This window comes from Carlito syrichta, unplaced genomic scaffold (assembly GCF_000164805.1).
Source record: "Carlito syrichta isolate Samal-C Ts95f unplaced genomic scaffold, Tarsius_syrichta-2.0.1 Scaffold305662, whole genome shotgun sequence".
NCBI lineage: Eukaryota > Metazoa > Chordata > Mammalia > Primates > Tarsiidae > Carlito > Carlito syrichta.
In genome coordinates this window covers 206123-221932 of record NW_007249758.1, presented here as the reverse complement: position 1 = coordinate 221932, position 15810 = coordinate 206123, and the positions used below count along the sequence as shown (strand labels likewise).

The 15810-nt window shown below is 50.2% G+C and overlaps 1 protein-coding gene across 7 annotated transcripts; it reads right to left on the bottom strand.

Moving 5' to 3' along the window:
- Positions 1–2031: 2031 nt before the first annotated feature.
- Positions 2032–15727, bottom strand: MBD1 (methyl-CpG binding domain protein 1). 7 transcript variants are annotated; one of them, XM_021714542.1, is made up of 18 exons: positions 15622–15727; positions 14308–14442; positions 10518–10632; positions 10252–10418; positions 10082–10164; positions 9514–9554; positions 9014–9160; positions 8786–8914; positions 8554–8628; positions 8325–8441; positions 8173–8241; positions 7363–7530; positions 6769–7068; positions 6538–6675; positions 6051–6182; positions 5904–5965; positions 4666–4737; positions 2872–3000 (listed from the first exon to the last, which is right to left on the bottom strand). In XM_021714542.1, the coding sequence occupies exons 2-17, from the start codon at positions 14424–14426 to the stop codon at positions 4698–4700; spliced, it is 1902 nt and encodes a 633-aa protein (XP_021570217.1). In that variant the 5' UTR covers positions 14427–14442; positions 15622–15727; the 3' UTR covers positions 2872–3000; positions 4666–4697. The 7 variants fall into 7 exon arrangements, with proteins under 7 accessions (XP_021570218.1, XP_021570219.1, XP_021570221.1 ...); XM_021714543.1 differs by lacking the exons at positions 8554–8628; positions 15622–15727 and having other exon boundaries at positions 2032–3000; positions 14308–14446; XM_021714544.1 differs by lacking the exons at positions 8554–8628; positions 15622–15727 and having other exon boundaries at positions 2032–3000; positions 6538–6630; positions 7363–7527; positions 14308–14446.
- Between the last annotated feature and the right edge of the window lie 83 nt (positions 15728–15810).

Genomic DNA, 15810 nt, shown 5'->3' with positions numbered 1-15810 from the left:
CGCCCCCTCCCGCTAGGTGGCGGGAAAGCAGCCTCGAGCCGGAGACACCGGTCCAGGGGCCTCCGAAAGCACGAGCGCGCCTAGCGGACGTGTTGCGGGAAGGTGGCACCTGGTGCCATGTCTGGGCGGATCCCGGGACAGCCTTGGCACTGGGGACGGTCGTTACGACCTGAAGAGCATTTTCACACCACCTCGGGCCTCACACATTTCTGATAGGGTTGCTGAAGCAGGCAGTACTGACCTCGTTTTCACAGCGAAGACGAGGCTCGCGAGCCCGCGTGCCTGGTCAGACCGCACAACCAGCCATAACATGTTACTCATAAAACCTTCCTCCTGCGCTGAGCAGCAGCCAAGGCTGACTCGGGGTGTCTTAGGATGGGGGCAGATGGTTGGGCAGTAGCACAACCGGCTGGAGTGGTAATCTCATTCAGAAGTCACAGTGGACCCAGGTCAGAATGTGGGTCGGAAACCCAAGTAATTAACTGGTTCCTGAAAATAAGGGTCCTTGGCAGAACAGGAAACAAAGATCAGGGAACGTAGACACCTCAGTACAGGTGCAAACCAAAGTTGTATTTCCAGCTAAAAGCAAGACGGTAAAGTCTAAAAACTAATTAAGAATGACACTTTGGCCGGGCACAGTGGCACCCAGTACTTGGGAGGTCAAAGCAGGATTGCTTGAGCCCAGGAGTTCAAGACCAGCCTAGGCAACAAAGTGAGCCCGTTTCTACACAAATAAAGTTAAACTAAAAACAAACAAAAACAGGTGTGGTGGTGCATGCCTGTAGTCCCAGCTACTTGGGAGGCTAAGGTGGAAAGATCGCTTGAGCCCTGGAGTTCAAGGCTGCAGTGAGCTGTGATCAAGCCACTGCACTCCAGCCGGGGCAACAGTGAGACTCCAATTCAAAAACAAGACACTGGCACTCCCATTCTGAAGTCAGGGCAGGCAGACACTAGAGCACACACACACACAAATCAGTGTCTACACCAGTCACTGAGGTATAATAACCAAAGTATTAATGTGTATGCCCTCTGAAGGATGCAATTTACTGTAAATTTTAGTAATTAGTACAGGTATTCCTTAATCATTAGTAATCCACCCTCTTCGGATTTTGTATGTGGCACGTTTCTAAATTTGTATTCCATCTCCTGAATTGCTGCTTCAGCTTTTCAGCCACAAAATAATGTCTTTCTTCTCTTTTAGTAAGCTCTTAATAATTCTGATTGTCTTTTCTCCTATGCTTCTTCTTTCAATGGCAGTTTGGTAAAATACTCATTTTCACTTACTGCTAAGAGTTTACGTAGCCTGAAACAAAAAAGAAAGAAATTAGGCGGTCATCTCGGTTCCCCGGACAGTGTCCTGAGGGGTGTTCCTGGGCCTGGAGTCCCACCGGCGCCCGCGGGCTGGCTGGGGAGGACCCACCCCCACCCCACCCCTGGGGAGGAACGTGGCAATGGAGGGGCTCCCGGAAAAGCCGCCGAGACCCGGCCGCCCGCCGGGCGCGCCAGACTGCGCAGCCCGGAGGGTCCCGTGGGAACGAGTTCTCCGAGGCGACGAGAGCTGGCGCTCGGCGACACAAGGCTGCCCTGAGACCTCCCCCTTGCCGAGCCCCCGCCCGCTCCCCAGTGATCCGTCAACTAACTCCGGATCGGTTTCCTCGCTTACCTACTACGAGGCGGGGAACATGGCTTTCCTTCGCGCCTAGCCTCGGGACAGGCCTGGGGCCTGGCAGAGACCAGGCCCCAGGGAGGCCTGGCTAGGAGAGGGGGTGTCCCAGGGCCCTGGTGGGTGCTGCTGCCCCAGCACCCCTGGCGGCTCACCCACAAGCCGAGCGGGCCAGGTCGAGTGCCGAGGGCACCTTGAGCCTCAGGGCTCAGCCAACCCTTCCTCAGGTGTTTAAGTGATTCTCCCGAGGTCCCTGGACAGAAATGACCGTGAACTTATCACCCACTCTCCCGGTCTCTCTCTCAGAGACAATCAACAGTCACCACCAAGTCACTCCCAAAGGAAACACTTAAGCGTATGTCAGTAAATAGGATAGAAGTCATTTAAAAGTATTAAAATAGAACAGCTTAGAGATAGAAACTAAGTAATTTCCAGTTCCTATTGTGCCCCAAACAAGGTTCACACAAGGGCTGTCCTCTCAATTATTTCCTGAATTCTATATTTTCAACATTAAATTTCATGATAAAGTTGGAAATCCATTCACCATTTATAATACATGTTGATGCATTTAATAAAATTGCATGGACCAACTTTTTCATTTCTATATCCCAGTATTATACAGTGCCTATCATGGGTCAGGTTCTCAATACTCGAATGAGTGACAAATATAGCCAAGACCGGCAAGTTTTTTCTGAGTGTGGCTGGCAGAATTTCTTACTTGCTGGGGTCACCATGAAATCCATGGTCTTCAGCTTTGCATTGTCAGCAGCGTAGATTTATCATATTACCCTCACGTGAGTAGTAATACCCTTGGGAACTGATTCATGGCAGGGTGGCTCTGTAATATGTCACCTTGGCTAGGCTATGCTTCCCCAAGCTCCTCTGTACACTTCCGGTTAAGATGGGCCACATGAGACATTTTGCCTTTTAATTGGAGGGTAGAAATGAAGCAGCAGCATATTGTTTTTACACTGGAAGGCTGGTGCAGGGGCACCAGGTGCTGTTGCAGTTCACACATGTTGTCATTTATCTGCTGGCTCACCTCGTTGCTCTGGGGCAGCAGTCAGGCCTGCAGGCAGGCCTACAACTGCTCCACCTTTCCCAGGATCATCCTTCAGCATCGCTGATTCCTGGGCCAGATGCATATTTAACTCTGTGAGGAGGGACACCAGCTTCTTCTGCAGAACACCCACATCATCGAAGCTGGAGGTGGTGAGAGACTGACATGGGTTCCAGGCCATCCTCGTGAGTTCCAGCTCGTGCTCATGGGCTCCACCGTGTCCTCGGTCTCCCACACTTTATATCCATCTTCCCTTCCCGACTGCCCGCCCTGCAGACTTCAAGCTCCAGCATTAGACGCAAAGACAACAGCCTTACAGAGACTGTTTAACCAGCTCCCGCAATTGCATCAGGTCAAATCCCTATAATAAATCCTTTAAAATATGTACATACACAATCTTTATCTTAGTGGTTCTGCTCTTCTGATTGTACCCTAATAATACACATGGCAAGTAAACTCTTAACTCATTACCTAGAAGGTCAATCAAATAAATTTCACTTAGATCATCATCAAAATTACCTGAATGCTAGGGTTGGGTGGTTGGATCCTGGGGGGAACAAAGCAGTATCAGAATTTCTATTCCTGACTAGACTGTAACAGGAGGGGCAGGACAAAGGAAGGGGCAGAGGAAAGTGCTAGATGGCTGTATCATATGAGAATTGGGAAATGGCTAATTCACATCTGAATTACCTAAAGCTGCAACGCTGGGACTAGGGTAAGGCAAGGGAGGCACACAGGATATAAAACATAAGGAGGTATTCATTCAGGTCTGGTCCCATAAAACTGGCTAACAAATTATACGTATAACTTTTGACACTTCATGAAAAAAGAACAGGAGTGAGGTAGGGCTGAACCAAGACTGGCCCTTCCTTGGGCAGGATGCAAAGAAGGAACCTCACCTCCGAGTAGACATTTAGGCTTGGGCAGGAACCAAGCAAAGAGGTCATCAGAGGGCAGGAGATGGATGTTGTCAGGAAAGATAAGCCAGGCCGGGAGATTTAGTTTACAAAGACTTGCTCTGGCAGAGGAGGAGGAGTCAGGGTATGAGCAAATGGACAGCAGCCAGTGGGAAGAGATTGCCTTTGGGTCTGAGCAAGCCTATGCAGCACCCGGGGCCTCCAGAGAACCCAGTTTCTGGACATACAGATGCTCCAACAACAAGGTGACCCAACCCACATACAGCCTTGGCACTCCCTAAGCCACACTAGAGGCAGAAATGTAAGAAATTTATTATAGTACTTATAGTGATTCCACTGTGTTTTCAAGGTCACTGAAAACTCCTGTTACTATAATATTACACATTATTGCATACAGGTTGGGGTTTACAGTCTAGTGGCTTAAAGAACAGGGCCTTTACAGCTTGGGTTTAGTTCTAGGTTCTATCAACACGATAGATGTTTGACAATGGACAAATTAATGAATCTGTTTTCCCATCTGAAAAAATGGGCAAAAATCAGTGTCTTCCTAAAAGACTGTTTCGAGGATTAAATTGGGTCCATAGGAGGAACATATCAAACAGCAGTTCCTTTCCTTTCCTCATTTATTCACATGACATTTTCAGTTGCTGTCTCCCTGAGGAAATGTTTAGAGACGCTGCCAGGTCTCATCCAGAAGCCACTTAAAAGTATGAGGACAACTTGCTTAGGTTGTTTCGTGGTGGCTTTAACTATATTCCTGCTCCCACCCCAGGTCCCCCATCCCAATACCCAGCTTCTTATCACCACCAGGCTCTTGGGGAGGAGCAGGTGCACCAACTTACTATTCTTTCTCCTCCTTTCCCACTGGCTTCCAGAAGCTAAACTACTGTTAGGCCCGCTCCTCTGGTTTGGTGGCAGGCTTTTCCTTCCAGGGTTGATTCACACACAAGCCCTGGCAACCAATCTGGGGCCCAGCCCCTAGTCGATCAGTGTGGTCTCTGATAAAGCTGGTCTGCAGATATCACCTTGCATCCTACAGTCTGCAGAAGCCTTCTGTCTACTGCTTTCTAGCTCCAGGGTTTTTAAGGTCCTTGGACCTAGACAAGAAGGAGCAGGACTGTATGTTGAATGCAGTTTGCTGTGTGCAAAATGGAGCAACATAAAACCATTTCCTAGTATTCTGTGTCCTCCATTCATTTCCCCATCATTATCCTTGATCGCTTTTCTAAAAACTATCACTACAGATACATTATATAATCTCTGTTAACATCATATAATCCACAGTCAGGTGATAAGCTCCCTGAAAGTAGGAATCTTGTGTTTCCTGAATGGTAAGTCTTACAGGGCTTATTGTACTCCCTGCTGGTTCTCCACATAGCTGTGTACCCAGCAGGAGTTCAGTGAGTGCCTCTGAAATCGGTCAAGTAAAATTGGAGGGGTTTATGGAATTGGTTTGTAGGAGCAAGGAATCCAGGTGCTTAGGCCAATAGTTTATGTTGCCAGTGTCTGGGGCTCTGTGCAAGATCTGTCAACATTCTGAAGGAGGCAGCATTCCCTTGTCCTTCTCCCAGCATCCCAGTCCTTTTAAGTATCTACCCCTCATCCTAGGCCAGGTCTATAAGGATAATTCTGCATAGCAGTTGAAATAGTTAATAACCTCAGCAGGTTCAGGAAAGGCTCAAGAGACCTAGCCCAAGTCTTTCCACAGATGCTGCTCTAGGAAGTGCAAGACTAGCCAGAGATCACACAACTGCACGTGGACCCAGCTCACAGAGCCAGCTCAACACCAGATCTCCTGCCCATTCCAGCACCTAGGAAAACCCAGGACCATTCTCGGGACACTAACTCTTCAATGTCAGGGGACTGCCCACTTGATGGTCTCTTAGAGACTCCTAGGTCTTCAAGACTCCAAATGTTGATTTTCTGAATGAGAACTCATATACAGTATAAGGCTGACCTCTACAAGATTTTCTTAGGGAGATGTGGACCACCTCCTTTCAAATTTCATCTTAGGGCATCAAGTCCTTCCCCATCCTCTCTCTGCCAAAGGAGAGTCCTAATCGGGAAGGCTATTGAACTGGGTCTCAGGAGAAATCTCTAGGGTTTTACACACACATCCCTCATTGATTGTGATCAGCACAGTGAGTGTGGAGCCTCTACCTCTCATTGCACCATGCCAAACTGCTGGCTATACTCTCAAAACTTGGGGCCCACATCTTGCCGGCACCCACCCCATCCCCACCCCTCACTGTGTGGGGCACACCTTGGCAACCAGACCGCCGTGTCCCGGAACCGGGTTCCACCCAGGCTGAAAATCTCCGTGATCTAGGGAAGAATTAACACCATGGGTCAATGTGGTCACTGGGCTAAGGCGGGATCAAAGCAGGGGTGGGGCATACCCAGCACTGACCACAGGCGTGCCAGCCCCTCCTGCCTCCTGCTCTGGGGCTGATTTGGAGGCAGAGTAATCCTTGTTGTCTTCCTTGTCCTCCTCAGGGTCAGGCGGCTCTTGCTTCACAGATGGCAGGCCTGGCTCTGCTGCCTGGGAGAAACAGGAAATGGGCAGCGGTTAGGAGGGCAGGGTTAGCCTGAGAGAAGTCTCAGCTCATCACTGTGCTGACAAATCCCACTTCCATCACAGTTCAGCAGAGAACTGTCGTCTCTTTGCCTACAGGTCTTTCCCATTCCCATTTCTTACTGACTTCTGTTTTTTTGTTAGCTGGGCAGCAAGCAGACAAAGCCAGTTGCCTGTGGGGGTGGGGTGTCTGTTAGACAGGCAGGGTAATTCTGCAGAAATGTGCAATCAGTGCATCTGTTGCTCTGCTCAGAGAACCACCATCACTCTGCTTACAGACCCCCCATTACAGCACCAAAAGAACATCCATCACTGCCCCCACCTTGCTAGGGCAGCCAGGCACCAATACAGGAGAAGTCAGGACAGCTGTGCCCGGTGTCCAGTCTTCCTGGGCATCCGCCTTCTCTTGCTTCACCTGGGGTAAGGCCACAACCCAACTCAGGCCAGAGCACTGGGCCTCCTGCGTAAGGGAGGATTGCAGCAGACTTGGTCTCAGCTCCCTGGCATGAGGCTGGGTAGGGCTGGGAAGGAGAGGAGGAGGTAAGGTTCTCACCTGCAGTCGGGCTTCTGTGGAAGCTGCAGCAGGGCCCGGCACCTGCACAGGACTGCTTGCGCCCTCCCGTAAAAACACGAGATCGGTGCCAGGAGGGGGAAGCACAAAGCCACCACCTGCTTCCTGCTTCATTGGAGCCTGGGCATGTTCTGGACGAGTTGCACGCGTGGCCAAGGAGGGCTTCAGGGTAGAGCCTAAATGATGCCGTCGAGCAGAGCTGGGCCGCCTGCGACGACGGTAAGGGGGCGGTGATCTTGCCCCATCCTCAGACTCTGACCAGACACTGGGCAGCAACCGCTTCTGCGAAAAAAAGATGGGGTGCTATGGCCACCTGGTGCCACGACCCAGGACACCCACCTGCCCTGTTCAACATGCTTGCTAAACTCCCCTCAATCCCAGCACAGAACCTGCTTGCTTACGAGCCCTGCATCACGCCTGCTCGTCTCCCATCACCAATGCAGTGCCACCTCAACTCCTTTACCCCAGCACAATGTCTGCTAATCTTCAACCAAATCTACTGCCCCACCCACCCACCTGCCATGCCTGCCCACCACTCCCAGGCACTGGGCACCTGACCCTTCCTGCCCCACCCACCATGGCAAACTGCAGACACTGGCGCCAACGACACTTCTGGCGCTTCTGGTTGCTGCCCCCGAATTTGGGCTTGTCGCAGCAGAAGTCGCAGCGGCCACAGTCCATCCGCCGTAGGCAGGCTGCACAGGCCCCGCACTTGCGGTTCTGCCGGCGGTTCGTGTAGGGCTGCTGGGGTGGGGGGAATGGGTGGTGCTGTCACTAGGACTAGGAGAGGCCAACCTCAATACCTGTTCCGGTGTTGGTCCTGGTGCTCCTCTAGTCCCATGGGATGGAGCTACTGGCATACTTGTCTTAGCCTCTTGACATCCCACTAGTCACACCCAGGCGGTTGCTAGTTCCACAGTGGCCATCACCACTGTGGCAGCCGGCCCTCGACACCATGAGGACTGTGGCCAATCCACTGCGGTATCTATCACAACATCTGCTAGGCCACCACCAACCGCCAAGAAAATGGCTCTGAGCCCTACCTCCGGCAGGACTTGCTGGCCCTCTCGTAGCTCCCATCACCGTACCTGCTCCGTCTGCTCATCCTATGTGAACCCAGTCACTGTGCTGTTCCTCGACTGACCCTCATTACTGTGTCAGCTAAGTCCTGTGTTAGCCTCTAGGTCACTGGTGCGTCTGACATTAGACACCGTCACTGAACTGCGGGCCCCATGTTAGTTTCCCTGGATCACCTGCTCTTCCCATCCTAGGACCCATCATTGTCTTGCTGTTCCCCAACAGGCTTATTACAGCATCTGCTTTTTTGGAGTTAACCAAGCGTCCTGAGAGACTCTAGGCTTATAAAGGTAGGGTGGGGCCACTCACTAGCTCATCCTCGTCTACACAGTAATAGACGAATTCGGCAGGTGGTGAGGGGACCAGGGCTCTGGGGTGCTGTAGAGGCAAATGGGGTGGGGTCAGGGCAGGCACTAGGTAAAGCCAGGGTCATGCCTTCCCCCCACCCACCAAGGCCTCACCAGCTCTGTGGGCTCTGGGGGCTGTGATGGGGGAAGCAGAGGCAGTGGCTGGGTTCGGAGGCGCCGCCTGGCAGCCATCTTGGAGTCGCAGCCTCCCCTGCGGCGGCCATGTTTACCCTGGGAAACAGCAGAAAGGCAGTTTGGGATTGGTGGCACCAGGCAAACTCTCAGGAGTTCCCATTCCAGGAGCACAGAAAGCATGCATGGGTCAGGAAGGTGGGACACTCACAGTGGGGGGAGCCACAGCCAGGGCAGGGCGTCGTTGACCTCGCTGATGGCGGCGACGGAGGCGGTGAGCAAGGTGCTGGCAGATAGGAGCAGATAGGTGGGGCCGGGGACGTGAATATGGCATTGGGGAGAAAAGAAAGATATGAGCTAGGCAAGGCCAGGTTAGGAGGAGCAGAAGCAGCAGCAACAACTTCAGCAGCAGAATTAGCTCTGCCCTCTTCAGCTTGACTCACCCGTAGGCAGCGCCGCTGGACGCACCTCCACTGGCGCCTGAGACCAGGACGGGGAGGGCGAAGACAGATACTGCAACGGCCACAGTCCTCTTGGGTCTGACAGCCCCGGCATACTCCACACCCTCGGCTCTGTGGGAAGGGGAGCACAGAGGCGTGAAGCGTAGGGCCAGAGCCACAAGGGCCAAGAGCCGGGGTGAGCCATGGGGCCTCCCCACCGGCCGGACTTACCCTTTCTACAATCCGGAGGCAACGTCTCCGCTCACACTTGCAGAACAGCCCTGATGCCACATCATGGGGCAGCTGCAGGAGGCAGGTGGAGCAGGCCCCGCAGTCTTCTGTTACCTGGCAGGCGGCACACTCCCCACAGCCCACGCGCTGCCAGTAGCGGGTGGGATGAGGTTAACGGCCCAGACGGAGTGGCTCTGGACGCTCGGGCCCTCCCATGTCTCTTGCCCCACACAGTCCCTCTTCACCGTACTTGGCAACTACTGGCGAGCCACCATCGCTGAGACCATTACTGTGGCAAATGGGCCCGTTAACTTCACCGCGACATCTACTTACATCCCATTCATCCCCATTACTCTGCCTGCTGGCAAAGTAATTTTAGAACTCCTCATAAAATGACGCTTGCACACCGTGGACCTATCATCATTCTTCCAGATCCTCTACCACCCCATCACACGCGGCTCCTACCACAGAATGGTGTGGAGAAAGCAGGCTATGCCTACCTTAAACATCCTCTGTTCCCGGTTGAAGGCAATTCTCCGTGCTGAGGGAAAAGAGAGGGGAGGAAAAGAGTGGAGAGGAAGGAAGACACCTGCCCTCACCCACTGCCTCGTGGTCACACCCAGGGCCATGTCCGATACCGCCGAAATTCAGCCTCCAACCATGCCAGGAGCCCCTGTCCTGACATCCACATTCAACGGCCAGCCTGACACCAGGCCTGCCCCAGCTCTTTTTTTTTTTTTTTTTTGAGTTGGAGTCTCACTCAGTTGCCCAGACTGTAGTGCAGTGGCCGCTTCCAGCCACCGCAGCCTCGACCTGCTGGGCTCCGGCGATCCTTCCACCTCAGCCTTCCAAGTAGCCGGAATTACAGGCATACGCTACCATGCCCAGCTGATTTTTTGATTTATTGTAGAGATGAGGTCTCGCTGCCCAGGCGGGTCTCGAACCCGCGGGCTCAGGCAATCCACTCACCTCAGCCTCCCAAAGGCGCAGGATTACAGGCTGAGCCACCGAGCCCGGCCTGCCCCAGCTCTTACTTCCTGATGCCCCAATTCCCGGAGGGTCACTCACCTCGGCAGTCTTTGCATAACGTTTTGAGCCGCTGCCTTCGGGAACCATCCCCTGAGAAGCTGATTCCACAGTTTTCACAGCACCTGGGACGGGAAAGACAGGTGTGGGGCCCTGAGAGCACCCCCAATCAAAACCCTCACCTATATGGCTCACCTTAAGCCAACACTCACCCAGGAGCAGGAAAGGAAGCTGGGGCTGTGTCAGAGGCAGCCTTGATCTCATCCCTCAGGACTTCCTTCCTGACCTCACCACCCTGGACTCCAACCTGACATTTCTGTGTCTTGGCTGGCCTTGAAGGCTTCTTTTTCTTTTTGCTGGGAATGGCCAAGGAATGGGCCTGGAGATGATGAGAGTGAGGGCAGAAAAAATGTGAGTTAGTGGACAGGTGTGAGGTGGCACAGCCACTCCTGCCTGGGCGCCTAACATTATGAAGTACCTTGGGGGCTGGATAGCACAAGATGCCTTGTTTGAAGTCGAAGAGGGTAAGGTCACACGCAGGGCCTAGGTATCGGGTCAGCTCAACTTTGCTTCGGATCCTGTCTCCTGTGGGGCTGTGGATGGGCCATGATGGGTTAGCACCCAGGTGGGGCCAATGCCATTCCACCCACACACCCTCCCACAGGGCTGGTGGGATATAGGAGGCAACCTGGAATTGGCCTGTGAGCCTTGCCCAGGCCCCACGTAACCCTGAATAAAAGAAACATAAAACATGAATATAAACACCAACATGTATACAACTATTAATAAATGTGAACAGACATGAACATGTTTATAACATATAACAATACTGTAAGTATTTCACATTGGTAAAAATAAGCACAAATAGAAACACAAATATATTAATAGGAAATACATTATTACGTACCAAGTACATAAACAAGGAAACATAAGTGTGTTTGAAAAACATATAAACACATGCAACTGCATACAAATTATAGTGTAAGTAATTGATTTTGGGAGACAGTACTCTATTGGTCTGCTGCATTTCTGTATGTCCTGCAAGAGAGGCCCTGGTTGTCCTTTAGATTGTTTTTGCTTTTTTTTTTGAGTTGGGGACTCAATCTGTCACCCAGGCTGGAGTGCAGTGCCAGGCTTACAGCTCACCACAACCCCAACCTCTTGGGCTCAGGTGATCCCTCCAGCCTCAGTCTCCCAAGTAGCTAGGACTACAGGTGCACACCACTACACCCTGCTAATTTTTATTTTTTTGTACAGATGAGGTCTTGCTATGTTGCCCAGGCTGGCTTGAACTCCTGGGCTCAAGCAATCCTCCTGCCACACTGCCACAGTCTCACAAAGTGCTGAGATTACAGGCATTAGACACCACACCTGGCTGTCCTTTGTAATAAACTATCTTCCCAAGGATGTTTGTAAGATAAGTGATAGGGTCTCCTTCCAGAATAAAGGGAAAGCATACTTACTGTCCCAATATTATAAAAGACTTGATTCCCTATGGCCAGGATTCTTTTCCTGTAATACAACCCACTGCATGTGCAGGTACTATTTGGCCTTCTTTATCATGCTATGTGAACTTGGATTTGGGAAACTGGCACAAAAATGATAATACAGTAATCCCCTGTGATGTGCAGGGGATATATTCCAAGACACTCAGTGAATGCCTGGAACTATGGATAGTACCAAAACCTATAGAATATGTACTGTTTTTTTGTTTGTTTGTTTTTATCCCATAACTAAGATGGCTACTAAGTGACTAAGGCAGGTTGCATATATAACTTGGATACACTGGACAAAGAGATAATTCACCTCTGGGGCAGGATGGAGCGGGATGGTGCAAGGTTTAATCATGCTACTGAAGATGGCACACAATTCAAAACTAATGAGTTATCACTACAATTTTCCACTTAATATTTCTGGATGGTGGCTGACTACAGGTAACAAACTACAAAAAATGAAACTGCAGACAAGGGGGAACTATTGTATTTTGGATCCTTCTACTGTAAAAAAAAAATCTCTGTCATTGCTGATCCAGAAGTCTCATCCTACCAGCATCCACAAAATCATGACAAATTCACCATGATTTTGTCCTAATTAGAATGAAATCTCAGATCCTTTACAGTTCTTGATAACTGCCCTTATACGTTTTGAAAGTTTTATACACACATGTAACCATGTGAATAAATTATGACTAAACACAACAAAAACTGTTTTACTTGTGATTTTACTGTATTTGCCTGGGAAAATAGCAACTTAGATTAAAAAAAAAAAGTCAGGAAACATAGAATATTCAATAACTGTATCACTAATATATCCCAAAACACATGCAAATATTTATAAGCATCTGTTTATATATTTACAGATGATTCTCATTATCCATGTAGTGATGTTCTACAAAGTCACCATGGACAATGAATACAGAACCATCACTCCTAGAGGAAATACAGTTAGGTTCCTGAGAGGCTCTGGTCACATTTTATCACTTTGTTTTGTGTATATTTCTGTTTAAAGACATCTTACTTAATAACTATTTTTCACAAATAATTAATTGTCAAAGTCTTTGAATGACTCAAAGCCAGAGGCTTCAGAGGCCATTTGTGTTACATGGGTTTGTAAAACAAGCCACTCACACTGGCACTGAAGACCAATCTTCTACATATCTCTTTGCCTACATAACACTTCGCAGGTATTTTTTAAATCCTTTCCTTCCAAAGACTCCTAGTCTGTAGAATTATGCACTGCATGGAAATTTAAATGTGCAAGCCAGCCAGTACTACCTGATATAAATTTAATATTTTCCTAATCCTGGGTAACATGACTTTGGTTTTCCTCAACAATGCTGTCCTCTTAGGCTTTATCAGTAATCATTTCATGGATCCTCAATGTAGATGCTTTCCCATCTTTTCCACAGCTTCACCAACTACTATAGACATTACTTTTTGTATTTTCTGAAGCTGCCTCATACACATGTTGGCAAATTTCCTTCTTTTTCTGGATGTACCATATTTCTGATTCATAACATTGAACTTACAGCCAACACCATTGCAACTTATGTCTGTACAAGGGTTATCTACCTCAAATTTTCTCCATAAGACATATCACAGCCTTCTCATACTCAGAACACTAGATAGAACTTCAGCACTATGCTTGGGGACCATAAAGCAAAATCAGCAACAAAAAGCACAATTCAAAAAACGTGGCACTAAACAGACCATGAAAAGGACACTTGTTAACAGTACAAATGCTGAAACAAAAAGACCTCCTCCTTCAATCTCAACTGAGAACGCATGCAATGAGCAACAATTTTTTGCTGCTTTGCCCATGTCCTCGAATACCCATGAACACACCACAAGTTCTGATTGACTCTGAAGTAACAAATAAATTTTATTAAGTAGGTGAACTCCCAAATACAAAATCTACAAATAACAAGGGTTAACTGAATGTGCATAACTTGGAACCAGTCCAATTTTCCCGCAGAACTGAAGCTTGAGAAACTTATGTTTCCTTACCTGAGTTTTTATCTCAGGAAACCAACTGTCTGGCTTCCTAGATAGTATCAAGGAACTGAAGCTTTCCAGATCACCATATCTGGACAATAAGACACACCTGCTGCCTATTGATCAACTCCTCTTCCTCACTCCTTCCTAACTTTTATCTCCCCTGCATGAAGTCACATTCCTTCCCCACTAAATAAACTCCTAATTTTAGTTATTTAGAAAGATAAATTTTGGACTTGCCTCCCATCTCTTAGCAGATATCACCCACAATAAAGTCTTTCTTCCTCAGCAATACTCGTTTTCTAAGTGACTGGCTTTCTGTGCAGTGAGCAACCAGACCTAGATCAAAACCTAAGTGTTCAGCAACAACTTTTTGTTTTGTTTTCGGAGACAGGGTCTCCCTCTGTTGCCCAGGCTGGAGTGCAGCACTGCAATTGTAGCTCAATGCAGCCTCAAACTCCTGGGTTCAAGCAATCCTCCCGCTTCAACCTCCAGAGTAGCTAGGACAATAGGGGCATGCTACCATGTCCAGCTAATTTTTTAAATTTTTTGTAGAAATGGGGGTTTTGCTATGGTGTCCAGGCTGGTCTCAAGCCTCTGGCCTCAAGCGCCCTGCCTGCCTCAGCCTCCCAAAGTCCCGGGATTACAGGCATAAGGCACCATGGCCAGCCTCAGCAACAATTTTAACTCCATCCATAAATTTAACCACACTATTTGATTTCACCCTAACTAGGCTCAGCCCCATCCTTGATTTGCCCACAACCCACCCAGTACCTCTGGTAATAAGTGTCCGAGCGTCCACAGGTGGCCCCTGACTTGCGAAAGACTTCACGGCGCTTCCAGCCAGGGCCCAGGGCTGGGCAGTCCAGCCAGTCCTCAGCCATGGAGGCCATGGGAAGTAGCAGCAGCCTGCAAGGTGTGGGAGAAATAGGGGAACCTGAGGCTCTAGGAAAGGACAAACCATGCCCCAGATCACACAGGTGTCCCTTAGCTTGCCCAAGATCTAGGACCTGACACAGGCAACTAGCCCATATATGAAGGAGAAACGCCTTCCATTCCCACCCCACTCTTTCCTGCTCTGGGCCCAGGGACTCCTCATTTCTCCCACTTCTTGACCTGGTAGCACCCACTGCTCCCCATCCCCAACCCAAGGGTTCCTATGCCTTACTCGCAGTGTCCTGATCTCCAGTTTCAGACTGAGACTCCATCATTTCTCCCCACACCAACCCCAAAACTTTCAGTCTTCCCACTCACTGCTCCCTATCTTTGACCTAACAGTCTGTATCTCTCTCCTTTATCACCCTAAGACTCCCATGCTCCCCATCCTCAGTCCAAGAGGCCCCCATTCCTTTTGCCCTCAGTACTTGACTACAGTGTTCTTACCTGCCATTTCCCCCTTCCTTGGCCCAGGAGCTCCCCTTTGTCTCTTCCAGAGTTTTAAACATCCCATTCCCGCGCTGTCCGTTGTCCTTATATCCTGCTACCTCTACGACAACCTGGACTTTCTCTGCGATTAAGTCCCCAACTCCTCCATATCTCTGGCCTGGACAGCACCTCATTTTGTCCATTACTCAGCCTGGAAGCCTACCCCATGCTTCCCCTTCCTCAGCCCAAAATACCCCTCCCTTATTTTGCCTCTCCCTCAGTGTTATGACACACGATTCCCCGACCCCGTCTCAGCCCCAAATGGTTCTAGTTCTTGTCTCCAGGGCCAAATGCTTCCCACTTTTCCCGTCAACATTCTCGTTTTCCACCCCTTCCTCACTCAACCCGAGACCCTGAACGCACCCCTTAACGTTTCGAACATCCCTTCACTCCTCTCAGCTCTCGTCCAGGGATCATGCCATCCATAACTGTCAGCGGTCCGACACGCCACTTCTCTTTGTCCACTCCACGGACCCCATCCGTCCACGCCTCTCAGCCTTCCCACGACCCCACTTCTCCGTGTCATCGGCCTCAAACCTCTCGTTTCTCTCTCTGCGTCCGGAACCCCCACTTCTCGCTTCTTAACGGGCCCCGCTGCTCCCTTCAGCGTTCTGATCGCCACCAGCCCTCTCGGTCCTCGTCCCCGGCTCCCGACACTGCCACCTGTCAGCGTTCCAAGCCCCATTCCCTCCCGCTTTCCGCCCGAAGGCCCCGCTTCTCCTCCTCGGTATTCCGACGCCGCCATTCCTCCCCCTCAGCGGCCCGACGGCCCTTCGCTGCCACCAGCGTCCGCAGCCCCAGTTCCTCCCCATCCTCCCCGCCTGAGGGCTCTCCGCGTCCAGCCCCGCGGCC